The following is a 22,056-nucleotide window of genomic DNA, read 5'->3' as shown; positions in this document are numbered from 1 at the left end:
TAAAAACATATCAGAAACGTAGAGAAACAGAACAATAGTTCCCTTATGAAACGGAAAGAAACAAAACAAAACAAAACAAAACACAGAGACACCAAAGAGGTAGAAAAAATGAATCAGTCCCTAACAAAACAAAACAGTCCCCTAACAAAGGGTAGAGAAATTAAACAAAATACGTTTCCTAATAAAAACGAAACAGAACAAAAATAAATTAAATAAAACAAAAAACAAAGACACACCAGAGAGGTAGAGGGCCTTGTCCACCATGAACTCCTCACTAAAACGAATGTGGCAGAAGTTTTTCTTGCTCTTGCGGATGGCGACAATTTCTCCACACTGGTCAAACACTTCTTTGATGATCTCTTCTGTTGCATTCTCCGGAAGGCCACCAACAAAAACCGTCTTGCACCCTGGAGGTCTCTCTCTCGTGGAGGGAGGAGGAAGATCTGTAGAATCCACAAAGATGTCTTACTGCACTCATACTGCATGACTAAACATGACATAGATCAACTGAACTATTTTTTTCCCCACATTAACTTGCTAAATTTTTTATATAAAATTTCTGGAAAATAATTTGCACCTGATTCTCAAACTTTAGATAAAAGCATGTAGCTTACTTTAGTTCCCCTCACGCCACAACTTCAAAACAGAAATAAATATAAGTCTAAAACAATAATAAATTACAGTGACATTCATTATAAACAACATTTATTATAAAAACCAAACCTAAACAAATTTATTTAAATCTAAACTGAAATTTAATTAATCAAAACTGAAATTACTGGCGTGTGGGCACACACAAACTTGGGCTTCAGTCCAAATCTACTGTAAATGTGTGTGCTTTTGTGCATGTTTTGTATGCTTGATTGCATTATATAAGTCGCTTTGGAATATAAGTCACAGCAGGTTTCAGATGATTAAAAAACTTTTTTGAATATTTTGGAAAACACGGTACATATAATAGTCCAGAAGTCCAAGGCCACACTGAAAATCTGGGACTCACAACATTTAAACATATGAAACATTCGTCTTTCCAATTATGTGGTATAACACATAACCTTATATTGACATTACATTGTTGAATTAATTTCATTCATTTATTTCCATTAACAAGAATAAGAATATCTATGCATTGTGCAGTCCATGTGGGTAAAATTAACTATGTTTTATGGTTCATAAAATTTTATTTCATGAAATTTAGGACAAAAGCTCTACAGATTTAATAATTCGTCTTAATATTTAATTTAATAAACACTGTCCTGTGGCTGTTGCGATTTCCGTAACTGTAAAATATTTGGCATAAAGTTACAGGTCTTTCAGTGGAACATTTTACCACACAGTTACAAGTCATTCAAAATGGCACAGACTGTACTTCATATATTTACCATGACATCAGTAGAAGTAAATAAGGGTTGGCTACATTTCATCTGTGCGCCTGCTTTTATGGTGAAAGCTCTAATAATTGTGCTGCAGTAGGTTGCTGTAAAACGCTTACTGGGATTCTGCGGGAACAGTGTGCAACTCTTGCAGTGGATGATTTCCTTAATAACAGGAAGTTCTGCTGCCACAGGATGGGGTGGGACCAGACTGATGCCAGCCATCATGGGGTTGATTGGGGTGATGATGCCAAGGTTGGGGTCAAAACCCTGTATACAGATGGAGTCTGGAGAGGGAAATAGAAAGAGTCATTGATTTTGACCTCAGCGCTGGAAACATCTGAAAACAACCACAAAAAAGCCGAAGAAGTAAGAGCAAAGCTGGTGAAAGACCAGCGGAGATGAGAAGAGACCAGGTCACTGCTCTTGCTGCAGACGACAAAACCCAGAAAATCTACTAAAGATTAGTTCCTTCTTCAATGAGCTTTCATCACACTAAGGATCTGAGACCGGAACGCGTTGGATTTGTGCAGTAAACCGTGTGCACTGTAAACTACAACAGAAGTCCTACACCTGCATGCACACTTTATATTGTACGTGTTTGATGACAGTGCTATATGACAGAGAAAACAAATAAATCTGTTCAGTGTCAAACTTTTGCTTAGTCTGCCCTACAAATAACTCAATTATTATACTTATTTCTTAAAACTCATCTTTGATAGTCATGTTTTTCATGTCTTAAGATGGCTTCAATATAGCACACTTAGCCTACCTCATTTATTATACGTAGACCCATAAATATGCAAATTAGTCCCCTCCTCCACTGAATCAGCCCAGCTCAGACTACCTGCTCCACATGTACTTTAGGCTTTCATAAGATTATGCTTTGTGTCTGCTCTAAACACAACCATGTATGAAAAACAATCAGATTTTGTGAAGCAGCCTGTTTAATAGCAATTTTCTCAGTGTCCTGATCATGTTGAAGGACTAATCAGAAGGTATCTTAAACCTCTTTTTTTATTTTTAGAGTTAAAATTCAACATGCATTCAAAATGCATTCATATTAACACTCAAAAGTAAGATTATTGAGAGCTTGCTTTTGCAATTCTGCATTTGAAAATCTGAAGCCTACCTGTAAGCTGTGCTTTCGCTGTATTTCTCTAAAAGGTGGTTCCATTACTACATTGTAAAAGAATATATAAAATGTTCATTATATAAAAAAAGAAATGTTGACACATCTATGAAAATTATAAAATGTGTTTTGTCTTAATAATAAGGCCTCTTAACTAATAAAGTCATGTTCAGTTCATTATAATTACTGCGCTGAGTCAACCACTTATAAGCGCTCAGTAATTAGTTCTCATTAAAACAGCTTGACATACAGAGAAATTAATATTACTGTGTTTAAAATATGTTTAAATTCTTCACTCACATGAAATGAAAATTCAAGGCATAATATTGGCCTAGTAAAAGCTTTATTTATTTTTTTCCACATGTTCACAGAACTCCAGTCCATCAATTAAAGGGGACCTATTATGCAAAATTCACTTTTATAAATTGTTTGAATACAGTTGTGTGGCTGCAGTGTGTGAAAACAACCAGCCTATAATGGTAAAAATTCACCCACTCATTTTTTTATAATCCCAATAAATTATAAACAGTCTCTCCAAATGAGTGGTACGATTATGTACACGTCACTGAAGGGAAAACGTCCCACCCATTAGTGATGCATTCTGCACTATTAGGATAGACACAGCCCTGAGTGAGAAGCAGCGGTCCGCCATTACTGTTTTCTTGCTGTAGCTGTTGGACAATGTCAGCGCCAAAGAGGTGTATTGGGATGTACCAATGAACATAGGAGTCATATTTTGTTTTCATAAACTGCCTTTCTGAAAGAGCTTCTTGGCACTCTTTAAGGCTGATGTTGTTAAACATACCATTATCTCTGCCTGTTTTCACTGGTGCTACTTTCACGTGCTACCAGAATGATCGTAAATAGGAATGTGGTAGTTAAAAATTGCATGTGAAAGCAATGTTAAGTCAACTGCTTGAATTTGTCAAGCCAATAATCAAAAGTGGGACTTATAAAGTTTGTGATAGCACGCTAATGCACAATGAGACCAGTTGTTTCAATTTTTATCACACCATGCTCCTCATCTGTGTAATTCATAAACACGTATTTATTATGCATGGTACAATCAGATGACTGACTTTTAAACCGAGTACATTTTCTGTAAAGATAACAGGCTTGTACCAATAGTGGAATGTTTATTTGTATGCCAGAAATAATCTGAAAGGGGGCCCAGAGCACCAGCTCATTTGCATTTAAAGAGACACACAAAAACGGCACGTTTTGGCTCATACCCTAAAAGTGGCAATTTTAACAAGCTATAAAAAAATTATCTGTGGGGTATTTTGAGCTAAAACTCTATAAACTACATATTAGATGGCCTGAGGGTGAGAAAATTTTCAGTAAATGTTCATTTTTATGTGAACTATTGCTTTAATGATGGCTGACTGTGAAAAGAACACTTTTAAAATGGTATCAATAGGACTGCTAAAACGTTTATCAAAAACTAAAAGGCCTAAGCTTAACTTAATTTACAGTTAGCAGTCACGTGAGAGTAGGTCAACTGCTTTCAAAACAGCATAGCTTTTCCCCTCTTAGGCAGACTTAATATAGTTTGATGTTGAAACAAAAACTCTTTGTTAGCAGCTTGTTTAAATTTACATTATGTCTAGCTTGTAGCTACAGTTTCAACAGTTTCACCAACACCGCTCTCCTAAACATTACTCAGTTACTAAGAGTTCAGTATTTTCACAGTGTTGTAATATTTCAACCTTAATCAGGACAATCCTGCTTACTTTGTCCTGTGCTGACATAATACAATGGAGAACACTAAATCTAACACAAGAGATGCTTGAACTGGAAGAAAATGTTGAATCCCTTGCTGGGGAAAGAGTTGATCAAAATTATGATCCATAAATTTCCCAGCGGCTGCAATCATGTGAAACGCATCAGGAGATCCATGCAAAACCCAAATCAAAATGTAAACAGGTAAATTACACACACGCCTTCACATTTATCATTTCTTAATATTGTTTTTCTTCAGTCAGAATGATTCAAGGACTACTCAATCCTTTGGCTCACAGCTCTTGTTTCTTTTCCAAAAACCTGCTTCAGGTTTTATTTGTCATTATTATCTGCTTTTCATTAAATTTATATTCACTACGAAGTCAGCAGCTTGCAAAACATTTAGTTCCTACAGGACACAGCTGCTCATCGTTTCAGAGGTGAGACGGCATTAATCAGAGCCCATCACAAACACCATTGCTAAATGCAAAGCGCCAGCCCCTGCAGTCCAAATATATAATCCGCAAGGAAATTTGTCTCAGCTGTTTTTTACAGTCTCGCTGTTTTTTGGGCTTGAGAGATTTCCAGTCATTGCTCACCACAGCTAATATGCATAATTATCCAAAGCACCCGAAATGACAGTGAATAACTCTAGCAGCACTGAGTCACACAACAAACCTACATTTAACATGTACAGCTTAGGTTCAAGTTCAAGTTTGTGATGCTTTTTTTTAGACGGCTTCACAAATGGGCAATTATAATCACAACAGTAATCACAATTGGGCCTTAATTAAAATAGTAGTATAATAGTATTATAATCAAAATAGTAACAACAACATAATAATAATAATAATAATAATTATTATTATATTAAATAGTAAACAAAATGAAAAATATTACTATTGCAATGTTTAATATATATGTATATATAAATTGTAAAAACAACAATATATATATATATATAGCTATGGAAAAATAAATGGAACAATTACTATACTCATTTTTTATGGTTTTCTAACTTTCTTCATTTTTAAACATTAAATCACCACTTGCAAAGGAATACTTCACTCTAAAAAAATGCAGTGCATATGATTATTTATATAATCACAGCTTTTACAGTCTGATAATTGCCCTAAGCCATATTGTAAATTTGGTTTTATTTCAATTAAGTGCAGGGCTATTATATAATCAATGTGTGTAAATATGTAATCAATGCATGTACAACAACTGTGTTAAACACCTGCTTAATGCCCCCACTTTATTGTTTTCAGACACTTTTAAATGAATATTGATAATTATTAAAATACTTTAATATAACGAGGAGATATTTTGAATATTGGCATCAGATATTAATAAAAGAAAGATACCTTTCTATCAGTACTTTTCGCTATAAATAAATAAATAAATAAAATAAAAATGAAAGCTCTCGTTGGCTGTATTCACATAAATGTTTCTAGGTCCTAGTGCTTCCATAAACAGCACTCAGGAAGATGTTTCTTTGTCATTACAGTGCAATAGTTAAATAGGTCATTGCGACAGCACACAATTGTTTCTGGTGGAGCCTTATTTGGGGTTTATTCTCCCTTTCTTTCTTCTTCTTCTAAGCCACTTAAAGCAGCCATGGTGAATCTTGTGTAAATCTGTACATTCATACAATCAGGGCTTACACCATTTCTGAACCCAAATCTCCCAGCATGCTCTATGTAAAACTCTCACAATGGATCCGCAACAAAAGCAACTCCTAACTGCAGGAAAATCATCTATATTTAGAGGACTATTCATTGTTGTGCTTCATCAATCCAGCGGGATAAAGCCAGCTGAAAGAAAAAAAAAGTTCTCACAAAGCATGTCTTCTAATGAGCTGGTGCAAATAAACATTTATAATCAATAGAAAATGTGCTGAAATACTGAGAATGAAACTGCCTGCGAGGACAAATTGTGCAAGTGGGCATCTGCTCTGCGAGCAGCAAATTTATGAGCAGATATGGGACAAAATAGAAGCTGTGTGTGTATGTGTGTGTCATAAGCAATATGTGTGAGGCTGAAGTGTGCCTGGAAACATGCTGAGGGAAATTAAAACAAAGACTCAGAGGTTAGTTCAGCATAATCTGTTATATTTGACAGAAACCAGGCGAATCTTTTCCAATCATTCCTTTAAAGCTGGAATTTCTGTCAGCGTCATTATAGTCTTTCTGGAGCCAGAGATGATCCAGCCTGTTTGTTCTCAAAGGCCAACATTTGTCCTCATGTGAGAATCAAAATCCTCTTTCGGTTATCTAGAGGCATATCGCTGGAAGCCTGCGTGTACTATACATGTGAAAGAAACACAGAAAGAAAGAGGACACCGTATGTAAAATCCTTGTGTGAATTGCTGGAAGTGTTTCTTTCAGCTTTGGCGTATTACCAGCGGCTTTAGCTCAGAAGCGGATAATAGTTTTAATATTCATTCTTAGATGATTTCTGAAATCACCCAAGAACAAAAAAAGAAAACCTATATGCAAGTCAAATGATTGTGCCTTCCCAAATTCTCATAAATAATCATGATCTGAAATATCGGCTCATGCATTTTAATCTGAGCCTAATTTGCCTCAATCCATGGCTTCCCTAGCGTGATAGTAATTATAATAGGATCCAAACCAAGGAGAGACTTTATTTTTCTGAAAAGCTGACATGAGAGCCAGTGCTAGGGAATAGCTACCAAAAAATTGCAATGCTACAAACTTTTTTAGTTTTGCTTGATTAAAAAGGTAATTTTTATAGAAACAAGTTACTTTTATATACACTACTCATCATATATGTTTGAAAGAAATTAATACTTTTATTCATTTGTGTTAAGGAAGCAGACTCACACAAAGCATCAGAGGAATAACAGAATGAGTTTATTGACTTGTCTGCAGTGAATGGGGAGAAGCAGGTGAGTAAATGTCCAGTGGATAAGTTAAAGTGGAGAATGGATCTTAATAGGAATATCTCTCTTGACAGGAACTCGTGGATGACGGATGATACACACACCTCACTTTTGCTGGATCTTGAGTCGAGCAGACTGGAGATCGCTGACGGGGATGGACGATGGAGAACAGAGGAGCAGGCACAGAAGAGGACACAGGAGGCAAGTAATCTTCAGGAAGGTAAGTAGCAGGTAAATCTCTAGTAAGCAGAGAGAGTCCACTTTCAGGTAAATGAGACTGGACACTGAATGCTGTGAGGTGTGTGTATTTGTAGTGGTAGTGATGAGGACTTGATGATGTGCAGGTGTGTTCAAATATAATTCTGGTGAGGGTGTGCGTTGTGATTGGTTGTCGTGGGAACCTGGCCGATCTGTGACAATTAGGGATGCGTATACCTAGCTTGGCTGTAATTAAGCTGCTTATTAAAAAAAACACAACTTGACCCCAAAGATCTAGTTAATTACAGACCAATCTCAAATCTCCCTTTTCTGTCAAAGATACTAGAAAAGGTAGTATCCTCACAATTATATTCCTTCTTAGAGAAAAATGGTATCTGTGAGGAATTCCAGTCAGGATTTAGACTGTATCATAGTACTGAGACTGCTCTCATTAGAGTTACAAATGACCCGCTTCTATCATCTGATCGTGGTTGTATCTCTTTATTAGTGCTACTGGATCTTAGCGCTGCATTCGACACTATCGACCACAACATTCTTTTGAATAGACTAGAACACTTTGTTGGCATTAGTGGAAGTGCCTTAGCATGGTTCAAATCGTACTTATCTGACCGCCATCAATTCGTAGCAGTGAATGAAGAGGTATCATATTGCTCACAAGTGAAAAAACAGAGGTGTTAATTATCGGACCTAAAAACCCCACATGTAATAACCTAGAACGCTATCCAACACTTGACGGCTGCTCTGTCAATTCTTCTCCATCAGTTAGGAACCTCGGTGTGCTGTTTGATAGCAATCTTTAATTTGAAAGCCATGTTTCTAGCATTGGTAAAACTGCGTCTTTCCATCTCAAAAACATATCTAATTTGCGACCTATGCTCTCAACGTCAAATGCAGAAATGCTAATTCATGCGTTTATGACCTCAAGGTTTGACTATTGTAATGCTTTCACGAGTTCACACTTACAAAAATTTAGCACGATAAACGTAATGCGTATTTGGCGAGTATTGTAATACGTTGTTGGCGTGCTGCCCTGGGGAAGGGCTCCGAGCTCAGGAATGGCCCGAACCCAGAGTACCCCCCAAAAAGCAATTGAGTGTAGGACAGCCGACTAAGATCTACAGACTAAGATCCCCCCAAAATATGTACTTGAGGTCTGGTTCGGAGCTAGTTCCGAGAAGTAGCCTGTATGGCGGGCCGGGGGAACCTACGTGCTCTGAGGGAGCGGCTTGGCATGCATGGGTAAGACCCACCGGCCGATGGTATAAACTTCGTGGTTTGGGGCGACCGGTCGGGGAGGGCTCAAACTGAAACTCAACGGTGTGCTCATCGCGTTGAGATAGGTGAGCCCTGCCTGCCGATGGAGGAGCAGCGTGATTGCCCTGACCGGAAGGACCAGAGTTGCCTGCAAGTGGGATAGTTCACGGAGTCGGTGTACGGGCCCTACTGGGTGTGAGGATAGAAGAGAAAGTTTGGACGGTGTTCGGCGGGCAGACGAGACCCTTAGCGACTGACGGCTGGGCCTCGCCGCCCGTCGGACAGAAAATTAGGTGGGTGGCCAGAGCCCAGAGCTCTACGGGAGCCCAACACTCACTGAGTCGAACGGGTAAATCTCGCCGACCGTAGGATGAAACAGTAAGTTGTCTGGCTGGGAGGCTCTCGCCAATGTCCGACGGGAGCACAATACTCACGGTGTCAGACGGGTGAGCCTCGCCAAGCGTGGGACTTGAAAATGTAAGTTTTAACTAGCTGGAAGGCTCGCACCATTTTTTTTTTTGGGAGTAGTCTATGCATAGAGATTCGAGGGGGAATTTGGCCTGAGAAATTCTAAGGTGGAGATACTCAAGAACGGCCTGGTAAGGTTGGATAAGAGAAGAGAGTTTGAAAATGCAAATGAAATGACCTTTCTTAACTTGGTCTTACTTGTTTGATCAAAAATGAAATGGTTTCGCTATAGAGAACTGATAGGTCTGAGATGGTGCGGTTGATGTCCTGATCAAATTTAGAGGCGATGGTGAGCTCTGAGCATCTTAGAAACCCGGAAAAATCTAGAATGAATATGGTGTCCGACAGGAGATCAATACTCATGGCATAGGACAGGCAAACCTCGCCGAACGTAGGATGGAAAAGGTAAAGGATGGGAAGACCGTAGGACAAAAAGGTAAGATTGCTGGGCTGGAAGGCTTTGCGGCGTCTGACGGGAGTTCAGTACTCACGGCATCAGACGTGTAAGCCTCACCGGTAGTTGAAAGGAAACATTCACTCAACTGGGAAGGCTCGCGCAGCATCTGACGGGGGTCCGCACTTGGGGCATCGGACGTGCAAGTTTCGCCAATAGTCAGATGGAAACGCAAGGTTTGCTCGACCGGGAAGCTTGTGATGGATCTGCCATATTCATTAGCAAAATCACATCAATAAAAATGTCCATAGCCACAACCAGGGGTCAGAGTGAAATGGTGATGGTCTTTAATGACTCTTGCTTACACAAGGGAAAAGTGACTTCAGACATCCTTTTGATGACAAAAAAATATGGTGAAAATCAAATGTTCAGCAAAATACCATCCCTTCCACATGGATACAGTTGGAGTAGAAAGAGTCACCTTACATTGCTCTAGCCTCTCAAACTCACAGAGGACTAACTACAGCACAACTTTCCCAGAACAAGACGTATCACCCCCTCCCCAAAACAAGACATACACTGAATTTAAAGGTGACCTGCACCACTTAAGAAAAAGGGGAGTAACAAAAATTACATATACACACAGACATGAACCACAAATATCCAGGAATTAACATAATACATTTGACTAAAGTTAGAGCCATGGATAACTTTAGTTAATGTAAATAGCATTGTGCTAGGCAATAAAATCACCTTAATCAAGACATCACATTTTCCAATGTTCCTTCCAACTAAGCATAGTTGGTACATTCCAACTTCCTCCAGAATCCAATAAAACAGTTCAACTTCCTGTTTGAACCCCTTTGTTAGGAGTCTGGCTTGGGTACACATGACACAGCAGGTATATTTTTTTATCTAAATCCTATTGCTACTCTGTATCTTAATCAGAAGTTATTTGTTAAATTTTAGTCACCTTTCAAGTCAAAAGAATGTTAACTGGTTTTAACATTTTAGCCTTAAGCCAAATAACCAAGCCCGTGCACTGACTCAGTACAAATGACAAATAAAGATAACATGCTAAACCAATGTAACAATGTGCTTGTTTTTATGAATCAGTGCAAAGATAGTCTATAGAAGATATGTGTGGCCCAATACATGGCCATCACAAAGCTCTCACGCATCCGACGTGAGTTCACTACCCGCAGCGTCAGATTGGTGAGCCTCGCCGGTAGTCGACAGGTATTTGCTCCACCGGGAGCGCTCTTGCAGCATTTGACAGAGAGTTCAATACTCAGAGTAATAGTCGTCTAATAGGGTAGATGCTATGAGGATTGCTTGCATGATTGCACGATAAATCCAATAGCGGTTCCTGATAATGCGTCTGAAAAGGCCCGAGAACCACTGATACAGACGATTGTCGAGCCATTGGAGCCCTCTGTAGGCTTTGATGTAATGTGTATGTACATGATATTGTGTGTCTATGTCTGTACTTGCCAGGATCCGCGCTCGGATGTTGTAAGCCACTAGCGGTGGCACCGAGGCAACAGCATTTGGTGGGACAAGCAGTGATGTTGCTGTAAAAGAGGATATTGTGACGTTAAATGAAGTAGAGAGCTGTGAGGGAGAGGAGCAGGGGCCGCAATTTCTAGCGGAGGCAGCCTCACGCTGAACAACGGCCTCTGGGACTTGAAGTGGGAAACTGATAGAAGCGTAAGAGAAAAAGCAGTAAAAGAAAGATGTGTGGGTCTGTGTTGTGAGCGGAGGCAGCGTCACACTTGCTTCGTCTGTTGTAGCTGTAGGCCCCAGGAAGGGAATCCTGAAGAGCTATCGTAGCCTGCTCTGCTAACGGAGGTAGCTTCACGCTAGTGTCTGCTACGGGAGCTGGAGGCCACTGTAAAGGAAACGAGGGTTATTCGTGGTGCAAGGAAAAAGACTGAGATGTGTAGGCCTGTGTTGCAAGCGGAGGCAGCCTCGTCCTTGCTCCTGCTGCTGTAGCTGTAGGCCACGGAAAAATGGTTTGTGACATTTAGTGAGGCATGCTGGAATGTCCAGGTAGCCTGCAGTGTTGCCGATTTAGCCATTTGTTGCTAGATTAGCCATTCTCGCACTAGCCTAGCAACTTTCAGCAACTAGCAACAAATGCTGCGCTCTTATAAAAAAAAAATATTATTTTTTTATAAACACCTATGATTGTGATCAGAAATTATCCACGAAACAAAAATTAATCTTATCCATCTTATCTATCCATGTAAGGATTGCTATGTGTAAATTAAATAGTGGTAAAAAATGCTGGTGAAAAATACGGAAAGTTTAAGTAATTCTAGTGTGGATTCTAGGCACTGTCATGGTTACATAGTAACATTAACATCCAATGATGTCGCAAAGTCCTTTAACAACTTATCAACAATTACCTGCCTTTAGCAATTTTACCTGAGAACTATTTGGCAACACTGATGGTTGCGCCGCTAGCAGAGGCCGCCTCGTGCTAGCATCTGGAAACAGAAGCTAGAGGCCCAGCTGCATACGGCGCTGTGAAGGCTGAGCCAAAGCGGGAAGCGAATGAGGCTTTGCTGTGGTGAGAATTGGGGCACGGCCCAGGCTCGTTGAAGGTCTGCTGCTGCAACCTGACGCTCAGAGGTGTTGTGCGGGACAATGGTGGTGTCGAGCGAGGCGAGTTCTGGCTTTTCTCGATCTATTAGCTGCTGGAATGGATTTAGGAGTGAGGTTGGCTGGTTTGCGGGGTGATGAAAGATCGTGCAAATCCGCTTTGTTTACCCTCCGCGAAGACGGTGCGTCAGCATTTTCCTTAGGCTTAAATACGATCTACTTCCTGATCGGAGGAATTGTTGGCACGGATAAAAACTGGCATCCGAATGATAAGAGGATGGAAGTGACGCCGGAGGAGGAGAGCGTGTGGCTGGCTGAGCAGAGAGCAGCGGCCGGGATGAAGCCTGGAGCTCGGCGGCTGTGTCTGGCGGAGAAAGACCGATCCTGAGGCTGGCAGATTGCCCGGAGGATTGAATCTCATCGAACCCTTATGAATGGTAGTTCAATGGTAGAATGGCAAGCAAGGAGAGAGATAGTCAAACACTGTGTAAAATATTTACTGATGTTCATTACTGTTTGTATATGTAGCAATATTTATTAGTACTGTAGTTTTAATTTAATTAGAGTATACACTGTCACCCTAGCTCAAATTATAAGTCATATCATTGGATAATAACATATTTAGATATGAAGATACTGCTCACTTAAATAGTTTCATTGTAGTTGGCAAATTTGGTTGAAGCTTACTTCTTCAAAAGAGTAGCTTGACTATAGTTTAACTACTTCCACTCCCACTCATGAGTGCTGTCAAAGCTAGAGAGGTGAATTGCCAGTGGAGAAAACAAACTGTCAAGCACTCCAATAGTCCACTCACTGCATCCACAGCATATTTGAGATAAAATCATGATTATAAGAGACAATTTCTGTGCAGCTAACATTTACAAATGCAGCAGAGCTGTTATGACTGCAGATGGCCACTGATGATCACTGGCCAATCAGAGACAGCAATGAGGAAAGCCGTCCAGTTCTCGGACAAACAACTCTACAAAGCTTCAGTCAGCTGGGAGGATTGAGACCAGCCCTCAGGGCTCAAGGCAAGAAAGCGGTAGGTGCCACCATCCTGCCAGGACATGAGCTTTTCAGAGCTGCAGTAATCCTGTATCTCAGCCGAAGAATGAAGCTAAACAAACTGTAACATGCTTCACTGTAAAATCCAATGTGTAGTGTTGCTTCTAAAGGTCACATATTTGGCTGGAGAGGCTGGAGCATGTGGTGCTTGCCAGAGGGGGAAATATGGGAACCCCGATTTAATATCTGCTTTTTATTCCCCCTGCCGTGAAAGGGAAGAGCAGGTAGAGCTGTGGATGAAACAGCAGGATTAGCACACTGGAGGAGGGCACAGGGCTTTACCTGATACCAGCTGCTGCCCGGTTAAGCCCATCGGCACAATGCCCAGGTTGTTCATGGCGGTGGCCCAGGCGCTTGGATCGGTCACGGGAACGTTGATGTGGCTCTGCTCAGTTCCCAAACTGCCGATGCCGTCTGCTGCTGCAAAAGACAATACAGTCCATTAGGCCCTCATGCAAAATGACAGGTACCTTTAAAACATACACTGGCTAAACAGCTGCACTGTCACTCAGCGTAACATGGCTGCTATGCTTTGTATCAAAGATCGGTTGCATTAGTTAAGTTTATACTCTATTTCAGGAGTGTTCAGTTAAAGCTTCAAGGGGTCAAAACATTACCTTCCCAGCAAAGGTTCAGACACTGTTGAAAAAACAGCATATGCTGGTTAGGTATGTTTTGAAGCATGACAGCTGGTTTAAGCTAGTTTAAGCTGGCTCTGAGCTGGTTTAAGTTGATCCTGAGCTGGTCTGGTTATGAGCTGGTTTAAGCTTGTCATGTGCTGGTCCTAAGCATCTAGCTCCTGCTCAGGACCAGCTCATAACTGGCTTATGCCCAACTTAAACCAGCTAATGACCAACTAAGGACCATCTTAAACCAGCTCAAACCAGCTGTCATGCTTCAAAACATACAGCATTTGCTCGTTTTTTCAACAGGACAATCATAACTTGTACTGTTTCAGGAGCAAATATGGCTTGTGTGGTTATGAAATGAAATCAATGTGTGTGTTTCAGAAACACTTGTTATTAATTTGCATGTTACAAAAGTAAGAAATAATAAATTAAAAAAATTCCAAAACTGCTGCTTTGTCAAGTATTAATTGTTTAAAAACTGCAATTTGTTATCATAAGAATTTTCTGAAATGCTATGAAAATGTCCTTTGCATGGGCTATATTAGAATTAAAAAACAACAGACTATAACACGATTTTAACATTGACACAGTTGTGTAACATTGTACACAATTGTATAAGTCTACAGTAGACAGAAACAAACATTCATATACAGTCATTTATTAGGCCAAAGTCCAGCATGTCCAAGCTGGCTTTGCAACTGTAAGTCATTTAAATGTGTAACAAATACAGTATTTGTATATTTGTATGTCATAATCTAAAATTGAACAGAGAAAATGGGCAATACCCACCATAGCCGACACAAGCACATGGGAGACTAATAGCATGATACTCTAATGAGAATAAGTATGCTAGCATGCACATAGTTTTAAATAAATCTACCTATTTCTTTAGTGAGTGACATAAAATACCATTCAAAAGTTTGGGTCAGTAAAACTTTTAATTCTTCTGATAGAAGACTCTTGTTCTCACCAAAGCTGCATTTATTTGATCCAAAATACAGTAAAAATAGTAATATTGTGAAATATTATTTATAATTTTCTATTATCCAGTCTTTAATGGTACATGATCCTTCAGAAATCATGCCAATATGCTGATGCTCAAGAAAAATTAATGTTGAAAACAGTCTGCTGCTTCACACATTGGTGGAAACTATGATGCATTTTTTTCTTCAGCATTCTTTGATTAAACTGAATCTTTTGTAACATTATACATGTCTTTAATGTCACTTTTGATCCATTTAATGCATCATTGCTGACAAAAATAAATTTCTTTAAAAAAAAAAAAATCTCCACAAAGGACACATGCGAAGCTGCCCTTGAATTTGCCATAACGAGGTATCTCATAAGACAGCATAATCATCCAGCCTACGTTTGAAGCTGTTTTCACATCATTAGTGAGTGCATGACAGCTTAAAATGCTGCCCACGTAGGCAGCTCGCTAGATTTTGGAAGCATGTGCGGTTTGAGCGGTCTGCTAAACAGGACAACTACTGGACATAATTAGAGGAGGTTAATTACCGCTAGCCATGGCCCGTCGTCAGTGTCTGTTTCTCTGGGTGCCACTGCTGTCACCAGAGCCCTTGCTCTTCCAAGACAGCAGGCCGGGGAGAACGAAGCTTTCAGGAACTCATCACAGCATTCAGAGAAACCTGCAGCACACACAAACGAGAGCTGAGACGGCATTCAGAGCACAGCCACACTTTTATTAGGACTATTTAATGCAGCTGAGGAAGGCCGCTCTGTTCCCAGCGCTCCAGCAACAAATGCCTCCTCAGATAGAGCCAGGCTATAAATAGTAATGATAATCACTAGAGGAGAAATATCACAGTAACTCATTATCGGTTCCTAATGTGCAAACTCTTACCGACACACCGGGTCCAATAGTTTCTACAGCTGCGGTAACAAGACTGCAGGAAATGCCTTCAAGGACGTGTAGCTCCTTAAAGCCACTTTGAGACATTCTGTCAGTGCATCCGCTCTAAATGACTTACAGCTGACCCATCAGTCTTCCATCAAAATGACACATGTCAACCACTGATGGGTCACAGTGTATGTGAGTGAGATCTGACCCCCTCCCGCCTGCGTTTCCCCCTGACAGATCACATCCCCTCCTCCTGCTCTCTCTATCCTCGCGCATTATATCATCCTGGAAATCAAAGTCTGGGAGATGGGGCCATTAAGCTGTTTAATACAGGTTGGAATAATGGATCCCATATGCAGTGCTCTGTCCCCGGCGGGGCTGTGAGAGTGAAGTATCATCAGTATGCCAAACTCGTTCCTCTCTGCCACTCTAAACCACAGCACATTATTCAAATCTGACATGCGGATATCAACTTAGGAGCAATGCAATTCCCTTTAATTGAGAAACAATCATATCACAACTTTGATTAGGCACAGTGGTAATGTGTTTGCGTTTTATTAGCAGGAAATGGATATCTGGTGAAAAGGCACGTTGATTTTAACTCTTTCAGAATAATGGCTGGCATCTCCAGTGGAAAAATATGGATAATGGAAAACGTGGCAGGTGCTCCACGATGTGCAGTAGCACTAAACACATTTAACCCTATAAAGCATATTTGATACATGAATTTCTAAGGCCTCTAAATGACCAAAATTTTGATAATAAGCATGTTGTGATGCATTCTGTCATCTGATTGATAGTTTATCATTTTAAAATAAAAATAAAGTATAATTGTAAACATGTTCCCCTTCAGGTTGTGGTTCACATGTCTTTCTGCTGTGAATTCTTTACTGATTTTTATAAAGTAAATTTTATATTATTAGTAATATTTCAAGATGAACATTTACTGGACTGAAGAATCGTGTATCAAGGCTGTTGAGGAACTTTAATTTATTAATCTCTCAATCATCATTGTATTGCACTGAATTATATGTTATATGGTCCACGATAAAATTTAAATATCATCTTACTAAGACATATTATTGGGAGAAATAAACTGAAAACTGATATTTGTATGCATTTTATACAAGTAGTCATTTATAAAAATGGTACTGATTTACATTATAAATCATCCGAATTTCATCTTACTTTTTTTTAAAACCATGTTTTCACTCATACCTGATGTATTTCATCTGATGTATTTTCAGGCTTTACAGGGTTAAAGTCTGCATGACATGAAAATTGACCTTATTTAATTTCTTATTGCATGTTTCTGGTCTTATTGTTCATGATTCATACGTGCACACTATTGTGCATGATATTGCATGAATGACTCATAATATTCAATCAAATTTGGAAAATTTGTTCTGTCTATGAAATGACTTTTCTTGTAACACCAATTTACATGATCCAGTCACAAGAAAATGGGGATTCAATCAGTTCCTGATGCATAAAATCAAATTCTGCCCTACATTTTGTATTGTTGAGTATCCTGATTCACTCAGAATTGTGCCACATTAGAATAAAACATACAGCTTTTACCTTAATGCATACATAAATACATAAGATGAGACAAATATCGCTTGACACGCACAGACTTGTGTATTGCTCAAAATTTCATAAGGGACACAGAATGCATTTTGCATTTTGCATTGTTTGTTATTGTTTTCATGTCTCATGTCTTTAGAATTGTCTCATGCATGACACGGCTTTGTAAAAACATGGTTCTCAAGGCAAAAGATGTTGGATATTTAAAAATAAATCTGTATGAATGGGTTCTTAGATGTTTGTGCTAAGTCTTAGATGTTTGTGCTAAATATGTTCAGAAGGAGTAGGCCTAAACAGAGACTTAAATGAGCCAATTGTTGACATACAGTATGAGTATGGAAAGTTGTCCGAAAGTTGCGGTTGGTGATCAGTTTGTTTGTAAATGTGTGTTTTTGACCAGTAATCAAAAGGATTCAGACATGCCTTGTCTTCATACCACCTTATACTACCCGCAGGGGTAACATTTTTTCCATTTTCAAATGCAGCCAAGATCTCATTTGTGATTTTTCTATTGTGTGGGTGAAAAATCCAAAGCATGTATACTAAGCAAGAGTATAAGAGCATATCGTCCTCCCTCATCTCGATCTCACTGCGGGTAATGTGTCCTTAGTGTGAAGGCAATGTAGCATCACAAACACGGCTCAATATAGTATCATCTCCTCACTCTTAAGGTCCAAAAGACAGCATGGGGTAAAGCACGGCCAGCTGAAACACACTAGAACAGCCTAAACACCTCTTCCCATCTCACTTCCTATCAGTCTGTGCTTCTCTTACACTTGTTATTACCAACAAACTCCATGGACTCACTTCCCAAACCCATCCGACTCAGTTTCACATACCATGAAATATTTACACCACAACCCATGTTGCTTTTATAATTCATGGGCTCACTTGACATTTCTGAATCATTTAGGTGGCATCCACTTCCAAACAAGTAGACCTTTACAAATTTGGAGACCATTATGATCGGAATGTGAAAAAACAGAAAGGAGAGGGACCTTAAATGTGTTACGCATATGCAAGAAGCTTGATAGTTTCCAAATGTACTTCAGGAAGTAAAATTGATCAATCAATTTGATGTGAATTGATTTTTATCACTTTTAACTTCCAATTCCAGAAGATTCCAGTTCAAGATCCAAAGAGCTGTTGTTTTTCTCTCAGCAGTATGTCAAGACTGATCTGATTTGCTGGATCTGGTTTTGTGATGTGTTCTTTGGTAACTGAAAAGGTCAATATTTGATGTCAGGGCCAAATTATGGATGGGGCCAGTGGCCAGGGCCTCTGACTGCTAGGGGCCTCAAGATGGGAAAACCTCTGAAACCCATAATGTGTGACAGCTCAGCACAAGGTGTGTTTATTCTTGTAATTGCAACTTTATTTTTTCATGTTATTTGGACATTACTTCACACAGCTGTGTGCTGACACTAACTTCAAGACAAAGGTTGGCACACTATGACTGCAAATAATTTATTTATCAAGACATTCCTGCAATTGTAATATTTCAAGCCAGCCAGCTCTTCTTTAGACAAATTACGAATGAATAAAGAGTAGGCTGGGTCAAAACATTACCATTGTGAAAATGCTTAATAAATTAATTAAGTTTCATATTTTCCATAGTTTTTTTATTTAATTACACCATTTCTAATGCTTTATAGAACTGTAGGTCATTCACTCCTCATTAATGATCTTACATAGACAGCATTATACCTTTTTTTGATGGCTTAAAAATTGGGCAGCTTCTGTTGCACTCTATAAAAGCATTTTTAAAAGACTTGTTCCATTGTTCTTCTATCTACATGCATCTGATGGATCCAAAATGCTAAACATTCCATCTCTGAGAACATCATGAGTATGTGCTTTCAGACATCCAGCATAAGGGTGATCTATTTATTCGCTTGAGGCCATGGAACAGATGATGCACATCCCACGTGATTCTCGTCGAAAGACCAAATGCATTCTATGCACATTCCAGTTTAAAAAGCTCAGCACAGCATGCTGTACGTCAGCAAACAGTCTCACCTACGCAGAACTTGCAAAAGATTGTAACTATATCAATGCTCCATCATAACCCACCTATGGTGTATCTAATGTTTTGGTGCAAACACATCATATGCTCAAGCTGCAGCCTGCACACAACATCAGATTTATGGCAGAATCTAATGTGCATGCTAAATGACACTTGCACACTTTCCAGGCATAAATCCCAATGGAGGAATTCACTAAGTAGCATTATATGGAGGCTTGTTTCCAACATGAACAACTGTGACTTTTACCTCATAATTCTGACTTTATTTCTCAGAATTGTGAGTTTACTGTACATCAGTTCAGATTTTTTATTACTCACAATTCTGAATTCGTATTTTATAATGCAGCATTATATCTTTATTGTACATTAATGTTGTATTTATAATCATCAGTTTTATATTTTTTTGTAATGCTTGTCACTCATAATTAAGTAAAAGTACACGTTGTACTTTTCTCATTTGTTGTTAATTACGCACAGTTCTGACTTTACAGCTCACTATGCAAAATTATTTCTCGCAATGCAAATTTAAATCTCACAATACGACTTTATATCTTAAAATTGTGAGAATTAAAGTCTGACATGTGATGTAACCCTAATTCTGAAAAAAAAGAAAGTCAGAATTGCAACATAAACCTGAATTGTTTGATGTTAACTCAAAATTGTGAGTAAACTCAGAATTGCGAGAAATAAAGTCATAATTGTGAGATATAACGTAACAATGACCTTTTCAAACAAGCTTCTCAAACTGTTTCCAATTGGTTGGTTAGAACTTATAGTACCGCCCCTATACTCAGACTATTGGTTGAGCCAGTGCAGATGTGTTGGACTGATAAAGCATTGAAAGCAAACAGAGCAATGCTTTGATAGCAGAAAATAGCCATTACGAGTATGCTTTTTGGGTGAATCAACCTAAAAAATTGGCTTTCTTACAGTTGTCACTGCATATTAAGTCTGGGTAAGAGAGAAAAATTTACGAAAAAAAAATTACACACATCATCTGTAAGTTAAAGCTTTGCTTGTCTTCTCTTGACTTCTCACTGTGCTCTAGTTTTCCGTCCTGTTTTGCTAGTGCACTGAGATTAGCCGCATATATCACAGCATTCTGAGAGTAGAAGAGAGCTATGAAAAGACTGGCACACCAACACCAGCACTCCCCTTTAATGGAAAAGAGGTCACAATATCATTCATACTTAGTACAAATTGTTCCTAATAATACTATTAGCAAGGTATCATTAAACCAAGGTCCGTTCATGGAGAAAAAACACATTTGGGAGGGAAAAACACTGAATTAATTTAAGCCTGTCACTGACTGGCTCAAAAAGCCCAATCCAGATGCAGTTAGTAAAATGACACTCCAAAAAGGTTGTATTTAAAAACCAAGGCAACTGTGCGCAAGCTTTTCCAACTATTTCACTTCCACGAATTAACATCCACAACCCAGCAGAGTTTGGCCTGAAGACAAGCACAAGTAGCTCAGAATCAGCGCTCGTATCTGCAACTCCGGGTAAATATGGCTACTTAGCTTGAATGGCAAACGCGACACTGCATCCGAACAAAAGGAGGCAATTCTCCATCTGCTCGTCCTGAACAGAGTCAGAGAAGTGCAAATGGCTGTATATGAGAGGAGCTCTTAAGATCACTCGCCGTACCACTAGACCTCCGCCAACTGACTGAGGAGAACGCAAAGTGCTCGCGCTAGAGCAAAGACACTGTCACCACATCCAAGAAGGAAGCAAGTGTCCTAAAACTCAGCAACGACAGTAGCGTTTCACTAAAGAGACAGATGTTTACACTGGAGAGTGTTTCTTTTGATTGTGGTTTCTAAAGCCTCTCTCTCTCCCTCCCACACTGTTCCTCAGAAGCATGCACACCTTTGCATTATCATAATCCCATTAGTGAGATGAAAAAGCTGGAGAATCCCTCGGTATGTATTACAGAAATGTAATTCCGGCTGGAGCATTGGTTAAGATCCGGTGAAGCGCAGCTCTGATGGCTCTCTGTAATCTTTTTAGTGCTGTTGGAGATGAGTGGTCATTGAGATGGGAATGGAGGCCGGTGAGAAACCAGTTCATCTTACATTTATAGGATATATGAGATTGCTAATGGTACTGACCAATAAATTCTTTCCTGAAACATGTAATTATGTTGGAGCCACATTTTTGGCTTTGAGTATCAATTACTGATGACACAAGTGCATTACCTCACTGTGTTTACTGTAAGTGATGCTGCTATCAATACATTTTTAATCAATATTAATAAATGAAGTGTTGCATGCTCTTGTTTGCAAATTTCTTGACATTCATTAACTATCTTTGCACAGTGCAATTTTTGAGGATTTCCAGGACAGCAAGGAAAACAGAAAACATAAATAAATAAAAAATGAGAAGCATCTGCAATTTTTTGTTTTTGGCTCTTCTTCGTCTCAGTGGACCTGGACTGTATTCTGACACCTACTGGCCTGGATTAATTAAATTTATAATTGAGCTGTTTGCAGTCTCATACACTTAAACTTATTTTTTTAATGTTACATTAAAAACCTGTTAACTGTAAGTTACGTTAACACATACTGTATGTAGCAACTCATAATGTAATGACTGCACATATATGATGGTTTAACGCCACACACGCTATATCATTTTTTGTGATAATGACCAGCAGAATGTGTATTTTATCTTAAATAAATATGGAGACAAAACAAGTGTAAATTAATAATGTAGCCACCAAAGTCAAAATATACACGAATCCGGCCAAAATCCACAGTAAAACTGAAGCTCAGACACAAAAGATGAAAAACAATTGTCTTGCAAG

General features: G+C 39.1%; 1 protein-coding gene across 1 annotated transcript in view; it reads right to left on the bottom strand.

The window, feature by feature from the left end:
• LOC306875912 (ecto-NOX disulfide-thiol exchanger 1-like) overlaps nucleotides 1-22,056 on the bottom strand; it is a 97,004-nt gene that overhangs the window by 29,830 nt on the left and 45,118 nt on the right. The window contains exons 2-5 of the mRNA XM_079426724.1: nucleotides 15,293-15,423; nucleotides 13,428-13,565; nucleotides 1,493-1,660; nucleotides 237-443 (exon numbers count right to left, since the gene is read on the bottom strand). Of these exons, the coding sequence (XP_079282850.1) occupies nucleotides 237-443; nucleotides 1,493-1,660; nucleotides 13,428-13,565; nucleotides 15,293-15,302 (523 nt within the window). The 5' untranslated portion in view covers nucleotides 15,303-15,423. The remainder of the gene's footprint in view (nucleotides 1-236; nucleotides 444-1,492; nucleotides 1,661-13,427; nucleotides 13,566-15,292; nucleotides 15,424-22,056) is intronic.

Source organism: Barbus barbus (assembly GCF_936440315.1).
Source record: "Barbus barbus genome assembly, chromosome: 10".
Classification (NCBI taxonomy): Eukaryota; Metazoa; Chordata; class Actinopteri; order Cypriniformes; family Cyprinidae; genus Barbus; species Barbus barbus.
This window is presented reverse-complemented; position numbering and strand designations above follow the sequence as displayed.